This window comes from Podarcis liolepis (assembly GCF_965112155.1).
Source record: "Podarcis liolepis genome assembly, chromosome: 1".
Taxonomy (NCBI): domain Eukaryota; kingdom Metazoa; phylum Chordata; class Lepidosauria; order Squamata; family Lacertidae; genus Podarcis; species Podarcis liolepis.
The window spans coordinates 43,487,286-43,511,895 of NC_139554.1; the positions used below are offsets into that span (position 1 = coordinate 43,487,286).

At 42.3% G+C, this 24,610-nt stretch overlaps 2 protein-coding genes across 4 annotated transcripts; one reads left to right on the forward strand and one right to left on the reverse strand.

Moving 5' to 3' along the window:
* The first annotated feature begins 12 nt into the window (after positions 1–12).
* Positions 13–13,330, forward strand: NUSAP1 (nucleolar and spindle associated protein 1). Of its 2 annotated transcripts, XM_083509208.1 has the most exons (12): positions 43–409; positions 1,934–1,999; positions 2,277–2,429; positions 2,849–3,017; positions 3,458–3,526; positions 6,145–6,257; positions 8,159–8,197; positions 8,308–8,495; positions 8,787–8,968; positions 9,777–9,875; positions 10,691–10,781; positions 12,813–13,330. In XM_083509208.1, exons 1-12 carry the CDS (start codon positions 317–319, stop codon positions 12,898–12,900), a joined length of 1,350 nt encoding a protein of 449 aa, XP_083365334.1. In that variant the 5' UTR covers positions 43–316; the 3' UTR covers positions 12,901–13,330. The 2 variants fall into 2 exon arrangements, with proteins under 2 accessions (XP_083365335.1, XP_083365334.1); XM_083509209.1 differs by lacking the exon at positions 8,159–8,197 and having other exon boundaries at positions 13–409.
* A 1,923-nt stretch (positions 13,331–15,253) lies between these two features.
* Positions 15,254–24,565, reverse strand: NDUFAF1 (NADH:ubiquinone oxidoreductase complex assembly factor 1). Of its 2 annotated transcripts, none has more exons than XM_083509783.1 (5): positions 23,952–24,565; positions 22,001–22,610; positions 18,991–19,176; positions 16,599–16,673; positions 15,254–15,784 (listed from the first exon to the last, which is right to left on the reverse strand). In XM_083509783.1, the coding sequence occupies exons 2-5, from the start codon at positions 22,508–22,510 to the stop codon at positions 15,635–15,637; spliced, it is 921 nt and encodes a 306-aa protein (XP_083365909.1). In that variant the 5' UTR covers positions 22,511–22,610; positions 23,952–24,565; the 3' UTR covers positions 15,254–15,634. The 2 variants fall into 2 exon arrangements, with proteins under 2 accessions (XP_083365909.1, XP_083365910.1); XM_083509784.1 differs by having other exon boundaries at positions 23,956–24,493.
* Between the last annotated feature and the right edge of the window lie 45 nt (positions 24,566–24,610).

The window sequence follows — 24,610 nt, forward strand, 5'->3', positions numbered from 1 at the left end:
TTTCCACCCAAAGGGCGCTTTTGTTTTACCTCGGAGCGTGTGGAGAGCCGGAGAAGCCTTCGCGCCTTTTCGAAACAAGGGAACGAAACGGTGGTGGGGTTTGTTTGTTGTTGTTTTAATTATTTATTTATTTATCCGGGGTTCCTATTGGCTAGGAGCCTCCTTCGAGCGCCACCCACTTTCGCTTGCGGCTCGACCAATGAGACGGCGCGAGAGGTGATTTCGAAGGCAGCGCGGCGGGGAGGAAAGACGGCGAGCGCTGAGCGGGCGGGTTTGAAGTGCGGCGGTTGGAACGGTCGGTTGGATAGAGGCGAGCATGGAGGCTCCTTCCGCGCAGCAGCTGGAGGCGCTCAAGTACGGCGAGCTGAGGCGCCTGGCCAAGAGCGCGGGGCTGAAGGCCAACCTCAAGGTGCGGGGGCTGCGCGCAGTGAAGCGGCGTTGGGGCTGGGGAGGGGCGAGGCGAAACGTGAGAGGGCCGTTTTTCGGAACGAGAGTCGTTTTCGGCACACAGGTCGGGTAACATGGCCGCCGTTCTTTAGCCGTCTAACTTGCCTTGTGAGCCTCAGAGGAGCTCGCGCGCCCAGGACGAGCTAATTAACTTGACGCAAGCTATAGCTTAGGGCCCCACTCTCTTGGGCCCCTCTCTAAAAAAAATGAAAGGAAAAAACCTTGGATTTCCAAAATATAAGATAAAAAAACCAAATAAAATAAAACCTACATACAGCAACAGTGTTTTGTGTTGTGTATGGACCAATTAGGTTCCTAAATTACCATATAGCATATATTCAACATAAAAAACAGCTACAATTTGTTGTTGACAAAGGACAGCTGGACATATAAAGCCCCCCCCCTACCTTCAGTTGCTTAGGGCCTCATCAAACCTAAATTTGGCCCTGCAAACACTAGTGGCCAAAATTGGGGAAAGTATATTTCTGAGGTTTGACCGCTCACAACACCACCTTTTTTTGGAGCAATACCATAAAATTATGTATCAATGGAAAGATAATTTAATGAAGAATATAATGCAACAAAGTTTGTTCAGTTATCTGTATTCTATCAATACAATTCTATCAGCTGAAACGTTAAATCGCGACCTCGCATGCACTGACGCGGCACTGTGGGTTGCGAACGTGCATGGATCGCATTCGCTACCCGAGGTTCCACTGTACATCAGAGGCACTAGTCCATATGAACTGTGCCTGCTCAAGTTGCCTAGTCAATTTGAAACGGGCCCCCTACTCAAAACAATTATGCCAGAGGGCGATCTTTTCTAGATTGCTTTCCTGTGATGCATTTAACTGGCCGCAAACAAACACCAACTAGCCCCAGCTTTGTAGCGAGTGCTTCTAGATGGCTTTATTGTGGGATCAGGGTTTACCCGTTGCACCCCTTTGTATACAAATTGGGTTTGGCTTTTGCTGTCCAACTCCCCAAGGATATTCAAGTGCCCTGAGTCCATGATGGGTCAGAGAGGAATAGCCCACATACTTTCCATCAAGTTCTGCCTGCAGGTGTGAACAGCAAGTGGTGGAACAGCAGTGAATGTTATCACTACAAAAACAGTGTATGGAAGCTAATGTGCCAAAGACACAGAAAAATCTGGTCTGAATGACTTCTTTGTGATATTAAATATCCTTTCCTAGGAGCACCCAGTATGTTCCTCTTTCTCAAATACAGGGTCCCCAATTCTGTTAGCTGAACCATATAGCAGTGAAAGACTATGTAACCTATTTCTATACCTAATGTTTTGCCAACTTGAAAAGACTGCCCATTCTTATTACTCAATATAATCTATCAGTATAATCTATCATGACATGTCTATTTAATTTAAAGTGACTTACAATCGTGTATTCTCTAATTTTATATGAAAAAAACCTGGTGAAATGAAACCTTGTGTACACTGATCTCACATTATGCTTTAACTGTTTTGTAGGCAGACAAGTTGTTACATTTGTTGAAGCAGCACTTCATTGCAACAGTAAAGGAAAATGGAAGTATGGTAAGCACAAAATATATTTTGCCCATCAATTTCTGTGTTTTTCATTGCCTTTAAAACACCTTGCTCACTTGTTAATTATGCATATGCTGGCACAGAAGTGATTCTCACCTGATTTTTATCAGAATTATTCTTGGGGTATAAACTGTAAGCCATTTTCTGAAATCACCAAATAAGTGATTGATTTTCAGCTAGGTGGGAAAATCTCCCCATTTTGCTTCTTCAATGTTTACAAATAATTTGGAAATAAGAATGATGTGGTCCAATTTACTTGGTACAGGTAAACAAAAGAGGCTTATCTACAGATACAGATGAGCTGGACAGCAGTCAAAGGCTTGTAAACGAGTCCATGGTGACTAAAAGGCGTAGAAAACAGAAATATGATGATATACAGGGAAACCCAGAAGGAAAAACAGAACTTCCAGAGAAAGAGGTGACTTTATGTATCATTGAGTCTTTGTATTGTAAATATTTACCTGCTGCTTTTGGAAGTTTATGCTGGTATTTTGTGTTTTTGAAAAGCGTTTTATATGAAAAGGCTATAGTGCTTTATGCGATGATCAAAAGGTAACAACATTTATGAGTTGTGTGTACTATGTCCTTCAAAAAGGTGTCAAGAAATGTCTGATCCTGAACCCTGTATAAATTAGGTTATGAATAAGTTACTTTGTAACATTGTTAGTTATTGGGTGCAAAGTGTACTCTCCAGCTTTTGAAATCCATGTTCTGATCGCCCTATCTTTTGTCCGTATAATTACAAGCATGCATTGAAGCCCTAAGGCTTTCTTTTACTGTTCTACTGTAGCAGAAAAGCAAAATGCTTATTTACAAGTTTATTTTTTTGAACTTCAGATTCTGACAGAGGTGACAGAATGTGAAGAGGCCCAGGAAGTTGAGTCCAGAAAAATGCTGAAGACCAGCCAAAACAAGTGTCTGTTGAACAGTGGAACTGTAGAAAATTTAGCAGATAACTCAGATACTGAAGATCAACAAAAAGAGAAAAAAACCAGAAGAAAAGGAGGTAAAGTAACTTGTACTTTTAAGTAAAATGCTTGTTTCGTACTAGTTCAGTACAGTGTGGGGGGTAAGCTGTTGTCTATATTTTCACACTCAGTAAAATCTAGGATTCTTGGGAGCTGAACAATAGTTTGTAGACAGTAAGATTCAGGAGCAGCAGTGTGCAGTCTCATGAAGGGTCTAATGTGAGAGGACCTTTAATGTACCACTTTTACTTTCCTTTTTGTCATCAGCATGCTCAACAAAATCGCCATTGCACAAAGTCATTAGTAGAAAGCCTTAGCAAACATTACACTCATATGAAAGATTATCTGATGGAAACTTGAATAGCTAAATTTGTCCTGCTTAACTTAAGAAATATGAAAATATTAAGAACAGTTTGAAATTGTAGCACTATTGTTGCCCAATAATTTTCAAGTTTTCTCCCATATCTGTTTCCATCAGGTAGGATTCTTGTGGATCCTGTCTCTGAAAAGAAACCTGGGAGAAAAGGATTTGCTTCTACCACTCCAAGTAAGTAGCATTAATACAGCTGACCTGCAATAGAAGGATAAAATATTAACCTATTTGTACATGGATCTAAATGTTTAAATGTGCAGGTGCTTTTTTTATCCTTTGCTTTGTCATTTGTTTGGCTGTTAAATCACACTGATGTGCTTATTTTAAAAAAATATGTGGGAAAGATTTTTATGGAAGAATTTTGCAGCAAATCTTCAGAGCCACTGATATGGTAACCAGCAACTATCCTTGCAGATGAATTCCTCGTCTTGACTACTGAAAAGTATCTTATGTGACACCTTGATGCTTGCTATTTCTGTTTTGCCTTCTGTGTAACAGTTCAGATGGAACTCACACAATTCCATGTATGTGGGATTTCTTTGTGCAAAGGGTTTTAACCAGAACAAAACATCTTTTGAAGGGCATTTGAAGGCTGATATGTAGAGGAGCATGGGGAGACTTGGAAGTAAATTTAAAGCTTCATACTAATGAGTACAGCATAATAATAATAATAATAATAATAATAATAATAATAATAATAATAATAAACTTTTCTTTTTGATGTACTAGTATTCTGCTTATATTTCATATGTACCAGCTCATTTTCTTGAGTTGCATCTGCTACATGTGCTTGCATCTTAAAATAACCATGCTTTCTTACTCTGATAAGCTGTAATAAATGTGCAAATACAGTGGTGCCCCGCAAAACGAAAAACGCGCAAGACGAAAGGGTTTTTCGGTTTTTGCGCCGCTTCGCAAGACGATTTTACCTCTGGGCTTGCTTCGCAAGACGGAACTTCTTGTGAGTTTTTTTTCCTTTTTCTCAAAGTGACCGCAAAGGCGAGCTCCGGTCGCGTGGCCAAGGGAAGCCCCGCTGTGGGTCATCCAAAGTCAGCCCGAGCATGCCACTCGCCTAAAAGGCATGGAGAGACGGAGGGAGCGTGCAAGGATCCCGGTGCAGAGGAGGCTCCTGCAGCAAAATAAAGGCAGTCGGCAGCCGGAGGGCTCCAGGACCCAGAGCTGCGGCGGGGCCGTCGATGGCGTTGCCAGAGACTCCTCCCTCTGGGGCTCGCTCTCCGCCTTCGCCGCCACTTGCCCTGCCTGCGATCGGCTGGGCTCATCGCTCCGCTCTGCAGAGCGCTGCACAAAGGCGCGACGGGACAGGTGTCCGGGGACGCTTTGGCTGAGCGCGCCCCGGGATCGGAGGTGCAGGGTGCTTGCTGCAGATCTTATCTTCCGGGGTCGCTGGGATGGCGGCGGTCGGGGCTTGTGTTATGTAAGCGCGTCAGGAGGGACTGCTTAAGAGGCCGGACGAGGCTTATGCAATGGCCAGATGCTCCCTAGGGGTCGAGGCTTGCAGTTGCGGGAACGAGTTTATACCTGTAGCCTTTAATAGCCGTGCTTCGCAAGACGAAAAAACCGCAAGACAAAGAGACTCGCGGAACGTATTAATTTCGTCTTGCGAGGCACCACTGTATTTCCAAGTTTTCCCATGCTCACAGGTAACTGTCCATGAAGACACTAATATCTGGTACAAATCCAACTGATTAATACATGCTTCCATGACATTACATGCAGATAACCTGTAGTTACTGGCATGTTAGAGAGGGAAATATGGGGAAACTGTCAAACTCATACTTCTAGAACATTGCTGTGAAAAAGCAAAATTCAAGTTTTGACATCTGAAAACATTTGGAGATTACATTTTTACATACCCAATTAACAGTTCTCTTAAGCTACTGTTTGTTGTATACTGTACCAAAACTTAGAGGCACGAATTATATTCTATGCTGCAAACATAAATGAGAAATCAAAGCTTTTCAGCATTTGTGGTAGACTTGTTATTTTCTTAAAAATATTAGTCTGATTTATCAGCATGAATAACAATAAGGAAGATCTCATGAATCTGATATTTTTACTGACATTCATGAAGCTAAAAAATAGATGTCAAAACCTTGGGTGATAACAGAAGCAGGAATGGTTTGTGCAAATACTGAACGAAAGAGACTTTACAACTAAAAATGGGAGAATAAATTTAATAAGGGTACAATTACAGATAATTAACACAATGCTAAAGAACTAGAGGAGGAAGATAGCTGTCACTTTAATTTTTTAAAATGGCAACTTTATTTCGGGAGCAACAAAGCACCTATTCAAAACAAACGTCTGTTCATGTATTGAATCCACTATAGAAATTCAGCAGTAAATCTTGTTATACATATTTGTATCCAGTGCTGCACAAGTGGAGTTGCACTCACACAATGATATTTCCCCTTCCTCCTTCTCTGTTCATCCACAGAATCTTCTCTGGAGCAGATGTTCTGGGTATGTGGGGTGGGGCTGTATGGGGCAGGAGAAAAGGAAGTTACTGTGCAAATGGAACAGCAATGTTGGACACAACCTTGTAAAGTTACTATTTGCAAATAGAATAGCAATCCTTGACTCCCAACTGCAGCAGTCTGCTGCATTTCTCTGCTGGGTGCAGATAAGGGAACTGAGTGCTCCATTTCTCTTCTAGCACACTCACCTGCATGATTCTTGTTGATTTATAGGGGGCTGCAAACTAGCAATTAAATTGGTATGTGTACTTTTAAAGAAAAATATTGGTAACAATGTTCTTTTTAATTCTGAAGACTTTAAGAAAATTCACGAGGCTCAGTTCAAGAAAATGCAATCTATTGATGAATACATTGAAAGGAAAAATAAAATGATTCGCAACTTCAGCAATTCAGTTAATGAGGTCAAGGTAAGGATTAACTTTCTCCACCCCACCCTATATGCAGAGTATTTAGAATGAAACCTGCATTCACTCATAGTAATTAGGGTGCATGTCATAAATTTAGCCCTCCTTTATTCCAAAGACCATCTCACCAATCATTCCCTGCGTACTGTGAAGTTCTTTCATACATTGTATTCTGACCCACAGAGTAGCTTGGCCCATTCCTAATTGCCCTGCATTCTCCTTACCTTTCTTTTGCTTCTTTCTTTCTTTCTTTCTTTCTTTCTTTCTTTCTTTCTTTCTTTCTTTTGTTAGAGCCTCCTTAATCTTCAGAGGACATTCTTACCAGGGTTGAAACAAACTTGTCCCCATAAGTCTTGTGGAGATTGACTCTTTAAACATTTGTATTTTATAATCACCAGGTATTTCAGCATTATGACTGCAGGACTATTAAAGTATTCTGCGCTCCTACTCACTCCCCTCACCAACCCCACAATCACTCCAGCATCAACATCCTAGAGCTCCTTCCCACCCGATGCAGTGATAAAGCTCTCTTTTCATATCTCCAACCCCATTCAGGATAGAAGTCACTTCTATTCTGCAACCCTGCTTTGCACCGGTTTTCGCATTCACCCCCACGTCCATGCTGCCTCTTCCTTTTTTATGCACGCTCCCTGCACACAGAGCCACCTACATTCTCTTCCCAAACATTGCAGCTACTAATTACTCTTGTCATCTGCCAAATTATGAAGCCACTATCCCCTCCTATTCAGTAGCCCCTTTTGTACCCCTACTTTTTTGTAGCCCCTTTTGCACCAGTTTTACCATCACCCTCTACCTTCCCCCATCCCTTTCCTTTTCTCAACTCCTGCTTGCACACAGACCATGCTTCAATGAACAGCATTGCATGAAGGTACTATGGAATATTTGAGGGCTCCACATCCATCCTCTATCTTTCTCATATTAGGCAGCTGAAGAATGGAAGAGGGAGAAATTTGAGTACACCATGAAGCAAGGGACACTGACACATTCCCCTTCATTTCCCTCAGTGCTCCTTCCACCACAGCACTGCAAATGCCCCATTTAAATCCATCCACTTTCATCTACTCCCCAATTCCTCCTCTGCAGCCTTCCCCCCCCCCCCGCCACTAGTGCCCTAAAATTGTGTTTCTCTCACAGTTACCTTTCTTTCTATTCCTCTCATTCCTCCAAATGCCACCTTTACCCCCACCCAATCCCACCTACCCCATCCTCTTCTCTTCTCTTCCCCACCTCACACACAGAAAGACTTCCCCTTCCCCACCAAGTCATTTAAAATAGTGTCTTCTCCCTTTTCTCCCTCTTCTTCCTCCTGCCCCTGCTTTAGAAAGTTAGGAATCATCCCCCGAAAACAACACAGAGGTGGGCTAGTGCAAATATAATTTAGATGTGAAAGTTTGCTAGGCATCATAGCCAATGTGATAAGCTAACAGCTTCAGATAACATTCCAATTGAGACCCATGTGATCTCTGCCTGCTTTTCAGCAGGCAATGAAAACGTGGCTCTTTAGCTGAGGGCACTAGATACAGCCTGGTTTGGGAGTTTGGTTTTGTGTTTATCACTTGGTTTAACTTTGTAAAGCACTAAAATATCCTAATGGACTGAAAGTGCACAGAAGTATTGACAAATTAAACTTTAAAGCAATCATATTTTGAGGTTCATATACTGATTTCAACGGTTTTTCATCTCCTGGTATAGTAGCTTTCCTAATGCCTGCCTAGGGCTCAGACAGACAGCAATAGGCAGTGTCTGCTTGTGTCAATTTTTGTGGGATTTTTTTATTTTGGATAAAGCAAGCCATATTTGCTTTTAATTGGGCAATGTGTTCATCTTGGGGAACTAGAATAACACCCATAGAAATGATACAGTTTATCTTCAAATGTTGGCAGATGCTGGCTCAGAAGACATCTCAAAACAGTAGTTCCAAGGTGAGAATAAATTATTGATTTTCAGCTTACCTTAAAACTTTAATGATCCCTGACTTACTCCAAATCACTGTGCAGACTTGAAAATATGCTAATATCCCTCATATTTGCAGAAGCGTTCCAGTTCCAGAGGGTTTTTATTAAGCCCTTATCCTCAAAGGAATAAGCAGTCTGCTGTGTGTACTCCTGTAAACTTGCGACACTCACCACGCAATTCTTCTGGCACTGCAAACAAAAGCATTTTATCTCAAAAATCAATATTCGGCTCAACCTGCCTCTCTACCACCAAGATGAATGTCAGGTAAAGGCACTATAAGTAGCAACAGCTAATAAAATAATGTTAGTATTGTGAGATTGTGACATTTATAGAATGCTACACAGTTGAAGCATGTGTATATTTAATTACAACAATGGATGAAGGGTTGATATACACATCTAATAAACAAAATAAAAATAAACACTACTTTAAAAGATTGTGGGGGTTAGTAGTTTGGGCTCTGTTGCATGTTTTCAGTGTTTATTTGGAAGAAAATTGATTTAAGGAATAGCTGAAACTCGACCATTAAATACTGAAAATAACTGTTTTGCTCAGATTCTCTACATCTACAAAGGATAACGAGCACAAGCGCTCCCTTACCAAGACGCCATCTAGAAAAACTCCTTTCCCGAACGTTGGTACCCCAGCCAGCCAGGAGAGCAATAAGTCAATAACTATGACAAATTCCAAAGGAAGTGCAACAAAGCATCAATCAGCAGAAATCCCAACAAACTCTGGTAACTGATGAACTTAATTTGCAAATAAACACAATGGCAATTGTCTATACTTGATTCTACAAGGACGAGGTAATTCTTGCAGTGTAGGCATCTGGTGCAGAATCTGTGGGCTATTGTTGCATAGTCAGGATTGGGTTCTCTCTCCTCAGTGTCTAAGGCACTGAAATAACTCTACACTGATGGAGTGGGCAACAAGAAGGGAAAAATTAATTCAGCATGAAAAGCTGGAACAGCATTGCCCTCCAATATGCAGTCCAGTGTGTTATAAGTAAACTGTCTCTGGAGACTGAGGTCTTTCTTCATTCCTTCCTTGATTTGTCTCTTGAAGCCCATGTGGTGTCCTGTCTTGTCACTCTTCACCCCCTGCGACCTATATTCTTAATGGAAATTTTCTTTCCTTTAATAAGCGCTTGTCTAATTGAAAGGCATTCATGCTCCTTTGGAATAAAGGCAGTTTTATAGTGTAACTATATTTGTAACTTATTTGTTCAGTACATTAGATGACTGAAAAACTCAAGCCGACTTTTTAGCTTAAAAAAGAGCAACTTCATCATCTTTTTAGCTTAAAAAAGAGCAACTTTATCATCTTTCCCCAGCTTTTGCTCTGGGGAGTTCAGTATTTAGTCTAATTACTACTAGAATCCAAATGGAAGTGTAAGGGTAATTGGTTTTTCATCAAATTTACAGCTCAGTCAAGCTTCTATACATAACTTCTATACACTTTCAAGCAGCAAACAGTTTAGCTGGTATCATTTGCTAAGTTTTACCTGCCCGTCACTGGTGTTCATATGCGGTCTTCTTTTAATAGCCGTTACGCCTTTCAAGTTTGAAGCCACCAGCGCAAAGAAACCAGTATTTGATCTACAAGCAAGTCTGTCAAGACCTCTTGGCTATCAGCCACACAAAGGTATTGAAAATTGGCATGCCAATATAGTTGTAAAATGTGTGTTTTCCTAAAATGACCCCAACTTTCAGTGTACATAGAATCATAAATTTGTAGAGCTGAAATACACCACAGGGTCATCTAATCCAACCCCCTGCAATGCAGGAATCCTTTGCCAAACATGAGCCTTGAACCTACGTCCCTGGGATTAAGAGTCTTGTGTTCTACCAACTGAGATCATACCACTTGGATCGATAAATTTTATGTACATCATTTAGAAATCTTATTGAATTTGTATTTTCTAAATCATATTGAAATGATTTCATTCTTGATTTGTGAAGGCCATGACGCAGACCTTTAGACAAAGTAGAAAGCACTACCAATCCTAGGGATTTTTGCCTGTTATATACAGAGGTAGGGAAAGTGCATTTCTGTCTAGTTCTGTTAACTGCAAAGGATAGCAAGTAAAATAACCCATCTTGCAGCTTTTCTTGAATTCCTATAACAATTATGCTTTACTGTATTAGTACTGTTCGCTAGTTTCTCACAGAAGACATACAGTAGTTGTGTGAGTAAAACCCACTACTGATAGGCTTGAAAAAAAGTTACCTGATCTAATCATTCCTTGATAATAAAAGTCCATGTGTTCAAGCTTAAGTAGGTCTGCACTGATTTCTAGATGAATTTTGCCTTTCCAGAGTAATAATACACTGCAAGTAGTAAGTGCTAATGTGCAGACTGAAATTGGAATATACTTAATTATCTTCAAGCTTACTCAAACAATTTGTGCTATATACAAAAGCTAAATCTTGGCATATTTTCCTTCTATGTAAATATAGGAAAACTGAAACCTTGGGGCAAATCAAAGGAGAATCTCCAGTCTCCATGTTCACACCAGAGAAATTATAAACAGCCACTTCTTCAGACTAGGCAAGTATATGACTTAAGGCTGCCATACAGCCTACCATAAGCTGTTTTCAGATGTTGTGACTACTCTCATAACTTTACCTCACTTCACTTCACTAAACTCACATGTGTATGCTTTGGAAATCATAAAAGAGCTCAAACAGTGGACCAATCCTAGTATGGGCCACCTTACCTACCCTCTAGTAGCAATGTTGGTGGCCCCATGCCATCCAGTGAGGTCTCCTATAGACAAAGTAAGGATTTGATAGTTCTGCAATAACACTGCTGTGTATAGAAGTGATCAAGCAAGCAGTGTCACACCTGCGGGCCATACACATGGCAAGCGAAAAGGGTTTTGTGCATATACTAACATACTTGGCAAAGTATTTTTATATTGTGGGTGGGTGTTATGTATTCCTTTACTTAAAATATTGCCTAACACAAGTATGTGCCTAACATACGGTATGTGTAGAAATTCTCCCCATGAGACGGGATACTGAGCCACTTGAGATCTCCCTCTCCCATGGATGAGCTCTTTGCACACATTAGTGTGCATGCCTTCTCACCCTCACAAAATATGCAGGGAGGGAGGTCTGGCCACCTTTCATAGGCTTTCAACTTAGGAAGCTCATCTGAAGCCACTTGATAGAAAACATTGAAAGCCCTGACAAAAGCAAAGGGAAGAACTTGATTTAAGAGAGGGACATGAAAATAGGTGATATACGTTTAAGTTTTAATTGTGCAAAGCATAAAAGACAGCGACAGGTCCTCAGGCACCCTTAGGTTGGAGATACAAATAATGAAAAGTGGTCCCCCATTAAGTAAGGGTTCCCCCTGAAGTGTACTCTTGGGTTGAGAGCTGAAACATCCGCGCCCGCCGCCCCCCCAATTCTTCTGTCATTCTGCAGCATGAGGTTTGGGGCCAGCAGTACAGCTTGGGGATAGGGGAAAGGGAGGTATAAAATAAACCATAAGGTGTGTTGTTCATGGTGGGGAGCCCGCCCTGTGAAATGCCCTCCCATCAGATGTCAAGGAAATAAGCAACTATCCTATTTTTAAAAGACACCTGAAGGCAGCAGGCCTGTTTAGGGAAGTTTTTAATATTTAATGCTGTATTGTTTTTAATACTCGATTGGGAGCCATCCAAAGTGGCTGGGGAAACTCAGCCAGATGGGCGGAATATAAATAATAAATTCCTATTATATTACACACTCAATTTAAACTTGCTTTAGGGATGAAGGAAGGCCAAGTACTTCTGTCCTTGCAGGCCCCTGACTAATACTGCCCTTTAAAGAGATGAAACTGTCTTCAGTTTTCAAGCCTCCCATTATGCTACAAATAATCTTAAGTGGCAGCTGAAGCTACTTATCAGTATTAAAAATCTTGTATATAGTTTATGCAATTTAAACCCCAATCTGGATTGAAACCTTTCTCCAGTGTATCCAGTATTATTCTCAGAGCAGTCATTCAGAAATACAAATACTTGATTTCTAGGCTGAGCAAGCAAGTAGATATGGAAAGCAGAGAAGTAACTACAGCAATTTCTTATTTGCCTATCTTCTGGATGGGGTCATACTTATTTTCCCAAATATTCTCAAAGACGACTTAATTATTTCACATATGACTGGAATTCAACCATGCAACTTTATAGTCGAGTATGGTCCGTCCCGTCCCGTCCCGTCCCCCCCCCCCCGAAAATGTAATGCCTCCTTCCAGATGTAAAAATGGATGCAGCAACAAAAGAACACTGAGCGGTTTGTCTTTACAGTGGTACCTTGGGTTAAGAAATTCGTTCTGGAGGTTTGTTCTTAACCTGAAACTGTTCTTAACCTAAAGCACCACTTTAGCTAGTGGGGCCTCCTGCTGCTGCTGTGCCGCCACTGCACCATTTCTGTTCTCATCCTGAAGCAAAGTTCTGAACCTGAGGGTACTATTTCTGGGTTAGCGGAGTCTGTAACCTGAAGCGTATGTAACCCAAGGTACCACTGTATTGGCTTTGTGTACTTGTTAGCACTGGTGCATGAGTTAATCTAATATGGTATGTTTTGCTTACAGAGAAGAGAGGAGGGAGAGGCATGTCCAGGAAAGAAAACAGAGAAAAGACGAAGTGCTTAGATCCCGGAGAGGATTAACTGTTACTTAAGGCCAACTCAAAAATGACTTTGTAAACAGCATTTTAATGCAAAACATTTTCTTTCCTGTAAATACATTTACTTATTTCCTATGCAGTTATATTCTTAAGTCAATCTGTTGTCTTGTACAGAACTAGCTTCATCTAATGAGAAAATATAGGGCACTGGTGTCAGCTAATTCAGTTTTAACTATCTGAAAAGGGGTTGTTAACAGCTTCAAACCTGCAACTTGTAATAATTAACTTCTTTTGTGAATGTCTTCTCTAGATTCAATTACTATCTTCTGGAGTAGCTGAAAACTAAAAAATTATTCCAGCTGTGGACCAAAAAAGTGTATTGTATAAGATAAAAGGAACAAAATTAAGTTTTAGATGCATTTAATTGAGTGTTTTTATATAACTTTGTTTTACTAATTTCATTAAAGCAATATTGTTGACAGTATGTTGTGCAACTTGGATAAAAGTTAATTTTAAATCAGTGAACACTATCACACAGCTCTGCCACCACAGCTATTCTCTACTGCTGTAGGTGCTCTGAACCTCAGCAACAACAATCGTTCATGTGGTGGTTAGCTGTATATTCTCTACAGCAAATGTTGCAAAACTTTTCAGATCCATGAACATCTTTTAATTTCTGAGTCTGCCTCTCTGACTCTGTTTATTTTCCAGCTGCAGACCATGGGAAAGGTTTCAAATGCTACACTTTTCAGATGGCTGAGGGTGCATTTCCAAGTGCTATGAGGTTTCTAGTTCTGGCTGGCTGGGGTCACTACTCACTTCCCTGCCATTGGCACCTCAGCACCTTTGGTATATTTGTAGGGCAGCCATCTAGTCTTCTGTGCCTACATTTGTGAGACATTACAGAATTAATGCCTATTCAACTGCTGGAGCTTCTTCTGGTAGGAGAGTACTGCAGCAGGTGCCAGTAAGAGTAGGGTCCATAGCTGGTCCCACCCATCTGAGTAGCTTTGATACATCGCATCCAAGAATCCCCTCCCCTCTGCAGGAAAATGTGACATTGGACCTCCTATAAAGGTCTATTTCCTGCAGGGGCAGGGGGACCCTATCCGCCCTAGGTTAGTTTGGGTCACTGGCTGTGGGTTGGACAAATTTATATATATTTTTAGTATTCTCTCAAATTGAGTACCCTCTAGTTCAGTTCAATTTTGTACTGGTTTTATACTGGACATTCTTCCTCAAGTCTTGTTTTGCACGTTGTCATCTGGCACGTTGTGTCTATGAGCTGCAGTCCTTTTCTCCAAGGTTAACATTCTTTTCTTCCGAGCTGGATGACCTTGTCTAATTCACATATTTTGCCTGTGGAGCAAATTGGAGGGACAACCCATCTGAGGATCCACTCCATCCCTCATGGGAGGCCCAATGTCACATTTTCAATTGAATACAGGAATTCTTAAATAATGAATTGGGAATTTTCTGACTTCCTACATGAAAAAGTAGTATTGTACTGTTGCCTGATCAAGACCACATAAGCTTAATCTACGTCCTGGCTGGTGATCGGTTAAGGGTGGGAATACATTTCATCACCAAGTCTGTACCCACCCCCTTCAAGCGTATACTATAGCTTTAATCAAGGACACTGGAGGATGAGCAGACACAATACATATTTATTTTCTAAATTTATATCCCATTCACGGCAAAACAGCACCCAGGAAGGATCACAACATGCACTGCATAAAAAACTACTAAAACATGTTCTTCCACCTGTCCTAAATGTCTTCAGTCAAGGCTGATCTTCAAAAGTTGCAGAAAAACATTTTCACCTTGCTCCAAAATTAATTGATGTTGGTACCAGCCTGCAGGGAAGTGTGTTCCTTCTATGGGGTACCACCACCAAGAAAGCCTCAGAGGCCCAGGCATCTAGAACTCATCATGATTTGACCAAAAAGACTTTAGTCACAGGCAGGACATAGTAGAGACAAGGAGGGTTGAAGGAATAGCCCCTAGTGGTATTGTCCTTCCATTTGACCGATAGCAGGTGCACACTTCCCCGTTTCCTACTCCATTATGAAGAGTTCTGATAACACACAGATTCTTCCCACCTAAACGGAATGGAAGAGGATCGCTTTCTGCTATTGCATGTGTAGCTTGTTTTGCAAGCCTCTTCCAATGAAGGGCTTCTAAATGGGACAGACTAAGGTCAGAAACGAATCTCTTACTCCCTCCAAATGGAATTGCAACTAATCTCTGCACGCTAGTGGCTTTGGTCACAGCATGGATTGCATTTTTTATCTCACTCATTGGGACCCATTTCTAACAAGCTTTGGCATGTCTGCAAATTATCTCATCCTACCTGTGATGGCTGGTAGCTACAAAAAACAGTCACAAAGAATGCAGTAGCCAGAAATGAGTTTAGGGTAGAAATTTATTAGGTAGCCCAACACACAAGCCCCCAAAGCCTTCTACATCACTCATTAGTTAGCTATTCGTTTCCCATAAAATACTTGCTTCTTTTTCTTCAAGTGAAATGGATATTTCAATGTAATTTTAGACCTTTGACCTGTTGACTTTATTCCAACTTAGTAAATCATTAGAATGCATCCAGTCACCTATCCCTGAAAGCCATTAACTTTCAGCTACTACTGTCTTTCCACATGCTATTTTAGCAGGCCACAGTTTTTCCCCTCCCCCTGCTGTTTGCAAATTTTGTGTAAGGGGGGGGGGGGAGAGAGATGGTGGAAGTTTCCAGTTTCAGATGAATAGCAGTCCTCCAAATGTTCAGTAAGTTCTACTTCTTGGGATTCTTGGGATTTCTTTCATACAGCTCATAGGCAGTTTCCTCTGAATGGGCTGCATCACAGAACAATCCAATGAAGTCAATCTCCAGCTGAAATGGACCATTTACTTGGTCAGCTATGGTGAATCCTAAGGTACTGATCTGTTTAAAAACAACAACAATGCATAATTTGTAATGGCATTTTCCAAATTATTCCTCGAATTAACAGACTTGTGGAGGCCAGAACATTTCTCTACAAAGATCCATTCATATTTTTTAATGGTCACTGATTGTCAGCTTATAATCAGAAAACTGGTCTTGGTTTATTGGTAACTAGAAAGTATACAAATGTATGGCAAATAGCCTTGGCTGAGAAGCTAACATAGGTTAGAAACAGGACAATTTCAATACAGACTGGTATTGCTTCATTGCACACATCAACAGTCACTAAAACTACAACAAACTCCAAGCCAAACCCTACGTTTGGTTCTCCAGCTTTGCCTTCTCTTCTGATTCTACAGCAGAGGTTTCAACAGGAAAGAAGGACCCATATGAGAAGAGTTCCTCTCATCACATACTCTAGTTCAGGTACAGCCCTCCTGGGACTTTTCAATCTCTCTGGTTCTGCTGTAGGCCTTCACTGGGAAGGTACTTGAAGGACTTGGCACTGGTGAGCGCATAAGCTCCCTGCACTTTTTCTTGGAGAGCAACAGGGCAGCTCTACAAATTAGCCAAGAGCTAAGCGCAGGTTTCAAACATGGAATTTGTATAAAGCACTGAAAGCTTTTGTCATTTGTCTCTGTAGAGCAGGGGTGTTCTGCAGTTCAAAAGTTCTTTGCAGTTCACAATTAGTCTAAAGAGGATGGGGTATGGAGGGAAATTCCGAAAGAGCACCATCAGCATACAATTTGCGGACTTGTTTCATAGTTAAAATCTTGCACTTTCAAGTAGCAGATTTAAGTGCAAGAATATTTACCTTATCTAACCAGAGTGCATGTTGGTTATCCTGGATTCTCCCCCGGCTTGTAAAAAAGAACTTCGAAAATGGAATCTGCCAATAAGAAATTATTTGTTATTATTGTTTATTAAATTTATATACTGCTCTTCACAAGATCTCAGGGCTGTTCACAGAATAAAATACAAGATAAAAACACCAGTAAATACTTAAAACAACAACAATAACCTCCCCCGTTTCCCTTTAGTCAGAAGCAAGCATATTTTAGGTAACTGGTAGCAAGTGCCTTCATGCAGCTCATAATTTCATATTGTGATTTTCATAGTGGTGCTGGCTCTGAATACAAAGCAGGTGTGTGTGTGTGTATATATATATATATATGTATGTGTGTGTGTACTCACACTAAGTTTTTTCCTACCCATTACTATTTATAATCCCTGTCACTTGTGGATAATGCAGCATTCTCTCAACTGATTAGAACTGAAAGCAGAGTTATGTACAAGAACAGGAAGATCTTTAAAAGAACAAAATAAGTTATGGAGCAGCTAGAATGAAGGATTGGTCAAGCTATCTGTCTAGGAGGAATTACCACAGGTAAATGGAAATCTGCATGACAAAGACACATATTAACACTTGAGATTTTCAACACTATATAAACTCAACAGAATAATGCTGCATTCATGATGCAGTAGTAGAGAACTTTTCAATAAAGCTTCGTTTTTTTAAAGCCATATTACTATTAACTATGCAAGCGCTGTTATAGTTTCACAATGCTTAGCCTGCAAATCAGGAGAAAAATAGCTGAAAGCAATAATTCTGAAAATACAACTCCATGTGACCACAGTCACTCCTGTGCCAAATACATATCTCCCAAAATAGCCTTGTCAATAGTTTGCTGAAGTCTGCAAAGGAGATACAATTGTGTACAGGCTACCTATATGCTTAATTAGCTATTATTATTTTAAAAATTTGTAAGGTAAAGGTACCCCTGATTATTAGGTCCAGTCATGGACGACTCTGAGGTTGTGCGTTCATCTCGCTCTATAGGCTGAGGGAGCCAGCGTTTGTCCACAGACAGTTTTCCGGGTCATGACTAAGCTGCTTCTGGAGAACCAGAGCAGCGCATGGAAACGCTGTTTACCTTCCCCCTATTTCTCTACTTGCACTTTTGGTGTGCTTTCGAATTGCTAGGGTGGCAGGAGCTGAGACAGCAACAGGAGCTCACCCTGTCGTAGGGATTCGAACCGCCAACGTTCTGACTGGCAAACCCTAGGCTCTGTGGTTTAGACCACAGCACCACCCGCATGTGTAGACTGCCCTTAATCCATACAGGTACTAGGGCATGATACAAATAGGTATAAACAAACTTAAGCATACCACAAAACCAGAAAACATCGTAAAACAATAAGAAGTAACCAAAAACAGTAAGAGAAGACTAAAATGCCAACATTAAAATACCTAGCTAAATAGATATAGACCTGCTGCAAAAATGAATGGAAACTACAGAAAACCAGTTCTTTCAGGGTGGGTGCAACCTCATGTATAAATTATACACCTAACTCCTGGACACAAACCAGCTACCTACAGAACCTCCATCTTGTCAGGTTTCCACCTCATTTACTGGCCCTCATCCAGCCAACTATCAAATCCCAGCACCTTGACTAGCCGCCCTCACAACTATGAGTTTATTTATCTAGAAACTGCCTCCGTTTACCTTCAGCAGCCTTCTATGGGTTTCCACTTATCTCTCAAACGCTTAAAACTTTAAAGCCTGAAACCGGTGTGGAGGTACCCATAAAATCATTCTGTTTTTCACTTTTATAATTATTCCTTCTACATGTTTAAGTTTGTAAAGTCTAAAAAAATCCATTTGGACTTATTTTCTGTGCCCTACATATTATTTGATTTAAATAGTTTGTCAGCTTACATTTCCTTTAAACTACAGAAGAGGGACAGATGGGACTGTAGGGCCTCTTTATCAGGTCCGCTGAGAGACCAGCTCCCTCAGCTATCATTATTTACAACCATTCTATCAGACTATAAAAGTGGGAAAGATGGAACTGCAGGATTGTTTCCATAGGTTTTGGTGAAAAAACTGGAACTTTTGGCTTTTCCTCTTTACAGCTTTCCATTCCAGCTGATCCCTACAAGAATTCTATAGCCTGAGATTGCTTTCCCGCTTTTTATTCCTTTTCCTTTTATGTTGTCTCTTGGATTGTGAGCATACCTGTAACTCACTCTGGGAACCTTTTTTTGACTGAATAGTGGGATGAAATGTTTTTAATAATAACAGCCCATGTCTATTGAATTTTGGACAATTATTACTGGTAAGCCAGAGGTCCTTCAGTTGCTTGTTTTCCACATGACAAGTAATACATTTTTTACACACTTATGGAAATACTCATTGTATTACCTTGATTTCCTCCCAATATGGGCCCCCACGTGTGAACATGAAGTAATTATAGATGTCATCCTTCTGATGAGAGAAGTATGGGTCTGTATAGATGTTTATCATCCAGGGTCTACCATCACCACGAACACGCAGGACCAGGGTATTGAAATTTGACCAATCATAAGGCTTCTTTCGATCAAAAGCCACCTACCAAAATACAAGATATTGCTCTAAGCCAGAGCTTTCCAAACTTCTCATGTTGGTGACACATTTTTCAGACATGCATCATTTCGTGAGATAGTAATTCAGTTTTACTAGCAAACTAACCCATTCCCAGCCCCAGGAGGAGCGTGGGGAGAATTTTTGCATGAAACATCTGTACACTGCAGCCAACACACTAACATGTCGCAATGCACAATTTGAAAAGCTCTGTTCTAAGCCTTCCACCGAGTCAAATTTGACTTCCCCATCCCAACTAAGCTGCTTCAGTGCACTCTGAACACGTTTACACACTTTTATTGTATTGTTAATGAATTTTAGTTCTTCCAGGAAGTTAAATAAATATATACAATTTTACCAGATTTTGGAAGGGAAGATAAAATTACATTACAAATTCACATTTAAGACCATGTTTTAAAGTATTTACATTTAGTTTTATTTAAGAAGCACATAATTAAAAATTAGTAGGTAAAGGCTTTGAGGAAATCATGCTTTATGCCTTATGCTTTACTTCACTATCCATGTACCGTATTTTTCGCCCTATAGGACGCACTTTTTCCCCTCCAAAAATGAAGGGGAAATATGGGTGCGTCCTATGGGGCGAATGCAGGCTTTTGCTGAAGCTTGGAGAGCGAGAGGGGTCGGTGTGCACCGACCCCTCTCGCTCTCCAGGCTTCAGGAAGACATCCGCAGCCTAGGCAGCCCTGTGGGAGGTCCCGCAGGGCTGTCTAGGCTGCGGATAGCAGCCTGCTTCCCGGAGCGTCGGGCATCCTGAAAGCAGAGTGCCCGGCGCTTCGGGAACACATCCGCAGCCTAGGCAGCCCTGCCGGAGGTCCCGCAGGGATGTCTAGGCTGCGGATAGCAGCCTGCCGCCCAGCGCGAGGAGCGCCCTGAAGCAGAGCGCCCCTCGCGCCGGGCAGACATCCACAGCGTAGGGAGCCCTGCAGGAGTCCCCCGCAAGGCTCCCCACGCTGCGGATAGCAGCCTGCTGCCCAGCGCAAGGGGCGCCCTGAAGCAGAGCGCCCCCCGCGCCCGGCAGACATCCGCAGCATGGGGAGCCTTGCAGGAGTTCCCCGCAAGGCTCCCGACGCTGCGGATAGCAGCCTGCTGCCCAGCGCGAGGGGCGCCCTGAAGCAGAGCGCCCCCCGCGCCCGGCAGACATCCGCAGCGTGGGGAGCCTTGCAGGAGTTCCGCGCAAAGCTCCCCACGCTGCGGATAGCAGCCTGCCGCCCAGTGCGAGGCGCCCTGAAGCAGAGCGCCCCCTGCGCCGGGCAGACATCCGCAGCGTGTCCCCCGCAGGGCTCCCCACGCTGCGGATAGCAGCCTGCCACCCGGCGGGTGGAGCACCCTGATGCAGAGCGCCCCTCGCGCCAGGCAGACATGGGCCAGCCCCACAAGCTCGGGGGACAGCAGGGAGGCGCAGCGCCGCCATCCCGCTGTTCCTCGACCTGGTTCGGTTTCCCCGACCTGCTTTTGGGGGGGAAATAAAGGAAAAAAATTTTTCCTTTATTTCCCCCCCCAAAAAACTAGGTGCGTCCTATGGGACAGAGCGTCTTGTGGGACGAAAGATACGGTAATTTGCATGACCGAATAACATGCCTCAAACATACTATTCTTTTTCAAAAGTGATAAAAATAAGCTGGAGTAGAAATTTGTCAAAAACTGAGACGCATGTCCTAACACATAGAACTCAAAAGACATATCTTTAAAATGGCATTTTTGTATACAGTATTCACCTTCTCACAGTTGTGGCAGCAGGAAGTGTGTTTTGTTGACTACACAATGCTGAGCATGCTCTATAAATCAAGGTCAGTACAATTTTAATATATCTGTACATTAAGCAAACACTGTTGCACACAGACCAGCAACAAATGTATCTCAGATTTATACCCTCCTCCCCTTATACCAGTGGTGTCCAGACTTTTTTCAAAGAGGGCCAGATTTGATGAAGTGAAGGACCGTGAGGGCCGACCAAAGTTGTTGACTTTTTTAAAGGATAGAGGTTGTTGAGGTTTTTTTAGGGTTGAAGTTGTTGAGGTTTTTTTTAGGATTTTTACCCCAGGAAATAAACTGCCATAGGGGCCAGATTAAACCCCTGAAACAGACTTTGGATTTGCCTGCCTTATACAGTTGTACCTCAGAAGTCCGTTCCAACTTCCAAAACGTTCAGAAACCAAGGCACAGCTTCCAATTGGCTGCAGGAAGCTCCTGCAACCAATTGGAAGCTGCAGAAGCCGTGTCGGATGTTCGGTTTCCAAAGAACATTCACAAACCAGAACACTCACTTCCGGGTTTGTGGCATTCGGGAGCCAAAACGGTCGCCTCACAAAGCGTTTGGGATCCAAGGTACAACTGCACTGTATACAACAGTAATGTTTTATATCAAATATAACTGATCTGTAGAAAGGACTTTATGATCTGAAAATAGAGACAATGTATGTACAGTCATACCTCGGGATAAATGTGCTTCAAGTTAAGTATTTTTGGGTTGCGCTCTGCGGCGACCTGGAAGTAACGGAGCGCATTACTTCCGTGTTTCACCACGCGCACATGCAGACGGTCAAAATAACGTCACGCGCATGTGTGGAGAAAGGCAACCCACGCACGTGCAGACGCGAGTTGCGTTCGCTTCAGGACGCAAACGAGGCTCCGGAACGGATCCCATACACACCCCAAGGTACCACTGTACTTTTGTAACACACACACTCTCTCTATATATAAAGAGCTTTTATCACTAAAAACTAATTCCACTCTTGCTTAAATAGTGCTCCTAGTTTGAAGCAAAATGACTATTACTATAATATATACTCACCAGTCGTGGTTTAGATCTCATGGAGCAGTAACCACTATACCTGGTCTCACCATCACGAGGTACTGTAGTATTAATGTTCCCATACACCAAAGCAGACTGGTTATTCTTGCCCAGCTGCATATAGATTTCACTTTTCCCTCCAATTTCAACATCAGATGAGATTACCCATTTTTCCAAGTCTTCTTGACTACGAAACTCCCAAGCCACTTTTGTCTGTTCCAGCATGTATTGCTTTAGTGGACGTCCCTCAGGACCTTTCACATGATCAGTTACTTCTTTCACTAATCGTCCAAACTGTGTCTTGATTCCTTCCACTCCCTTCTGAAAGCTGAAGTCTATTTTCTTCCAAGGCGGGGTTCTGTCAGGAGGTGTCCCTGGTCTCCTGTAGCTACTGTACCATTTTAGATTGCAACTATCAACAAGAGGTCTAAACAAGGGACACAAGCCATTTTGCCAGTGACATTTCTTTAGAAGACAGGCAGCATCCAAAATCTTGAGGGATGAAGCCATAATAATATTCACAGAAAACTAGAATCTTTTGCTTTCCAACAAACTTTTATTTAAATGAAAATAGTGCTTTCAATCCCTGATTAATGTTGTTTGCTTCCATCTGTAACAAAAGGAAATGAAATATTTTTCGAGCATACATGTTGGCTTAATTTATTTTCCAAAGCTACTAAGATTTGGGTATATGCTTAACTTTATTACCTTAAGTAGAATTATTGGCACAGAGTCTGAGGATAATCCCTGCCTCATAAATAAGAAACAGGTATCACATTGCCCTAGATCAATTTTTTTTTTAATTGAGTGTAATAAGTACTGGTATATTGTATCCAATTAGAAGCAGATTGTTTTTCTCTTTAAATGCAAATAGGGAGTGCACACCCATCTGCACACACATACTCTTAGCACCATGGAAAGCTTTTTTTGAAATGTACTCCAGAGCTGGCTAAAAAGCAGAGATGGCAATGGCAGTCATACCCATTCAACAAAAACTCTTGGTTCAGGAATAAGCTCTTTAGGTGGCCTTAAGAAAGCCATTAACAACTCATCTTCCATGTGCAATATGGGAATATTAGCCTATTTTCTGTGGTTGTTGTAGGGGATGCTGAAATAGCATACATGAAATACTTTGAAAACTCAAAAGGTATCACTACTAAATCCTAATCATATAGAAAATTAGTTTGTAATCTTAAAATTTTGACAGAACAGTTTTAGCTTCTGCACCATCTAGTCACCAAGTCCATTTTTTATTGTTGGCTTTTTCACTGTATCTTGTAAGTTTAAAAGGATTACTTTTAGTAATAAAGAGCAGACTAGAAATGTTTTAAATAAATGACAACTTTAGGAAAACTTGAATCTGAGGAAACAACTTAGTTCTAATTGGAAATACCAAATGAAAAACTATGGAATGTTTACCCAAGAACATCCTTCACATTTACAAATTCAGAACAGAAGTCGATCAGTAAGTCTCTTGAAACTGTGAATAAATAACACACTAGACGTGGCATGTGAATATACATAAAAGAACAGGCAAAAGTTAAGTACAGCGCTATCACTATGCATCTATATCCAGACTATCAACGGAATTGAGAGAATTCTTCCTCAAGTTGACAGTTTCCGCGCATATTAATAACCAACAGACGACAACGGACGCCAGCAGTACTCGCCATACCACCCTTAGAGCCTGTATACCCTAACCTAAGGTTTTAATGCTGCCTGGTTTAGCTGAATAGTTGTGCCCTGTTTCTAAAATGAGAGGCCCCAGGGCATAAGGGTGCGCGAATCGGATGCCCTTTCGTTTGCTAGTCCGGGAGTTTCCTGAGCTAAAGCACCCGGGAAATGTAGCGGAACATTTAGCAAGGAAAGCCCGCCGTTCTTGCATGCAGGCAAAAACGGCCACAGAGTCACCTCTGACATCCCCGCTTCACGCTCACCGTAAGACCCTCACCTGCCTTCTGCGATGCCTCCACGCTCCGCGAGTCCGCCGCCGAAAGCCGTCCGTATGACCCCCGAGACCGAGTGCAGCTGGCTCCGCTCTCCAAGGAAACAAGAGTCTCACACTCAAGGTTCCGCGCTGCACACGGGAGAGTTCCTGGCCAAGCGCCCCCGGAACAAAAGCTCTCCCTCCTTCGGCTAAGAATTAGCCCAGAGACGTTATCGGCCCCCTGAGAAGGACGAGGGACACTGTCGCGTTACCCTCCTCACTTCGAAATAAGGAACGGTCGCAAATCAGTCTCATGTAGGCCTACGAAGTACAACAGGCTTCAGGAAGTCCCAGTAGGCCAAAACCTAGTAACGGCCGTTTAAGGAGAGCCCGGCTCACAGAATGCTTTTACAGTACGACTGAGGGCTCGTTTATTCCCAAAATGCTGCTTTCATTTCTTCCGGTGAAACAATACCCATCGCACTCCCTGCCGCCCCCCCCCCGCCCCCCTCTCGCCCGCGCGCCGCTTCCTCGCAGCGCCATCTTCGAGGGCCAGGGGCCGGACCCAACTGACGCGGGACCGCCTCTTTGTTCCACCACAACGCCCGCCCCCTCCCTCCCCGTTCCGACTGGCCACTGGCCCGCCGCTCCTCGGCCCCGCCCCCATTCGGCGCCAGGCCCTT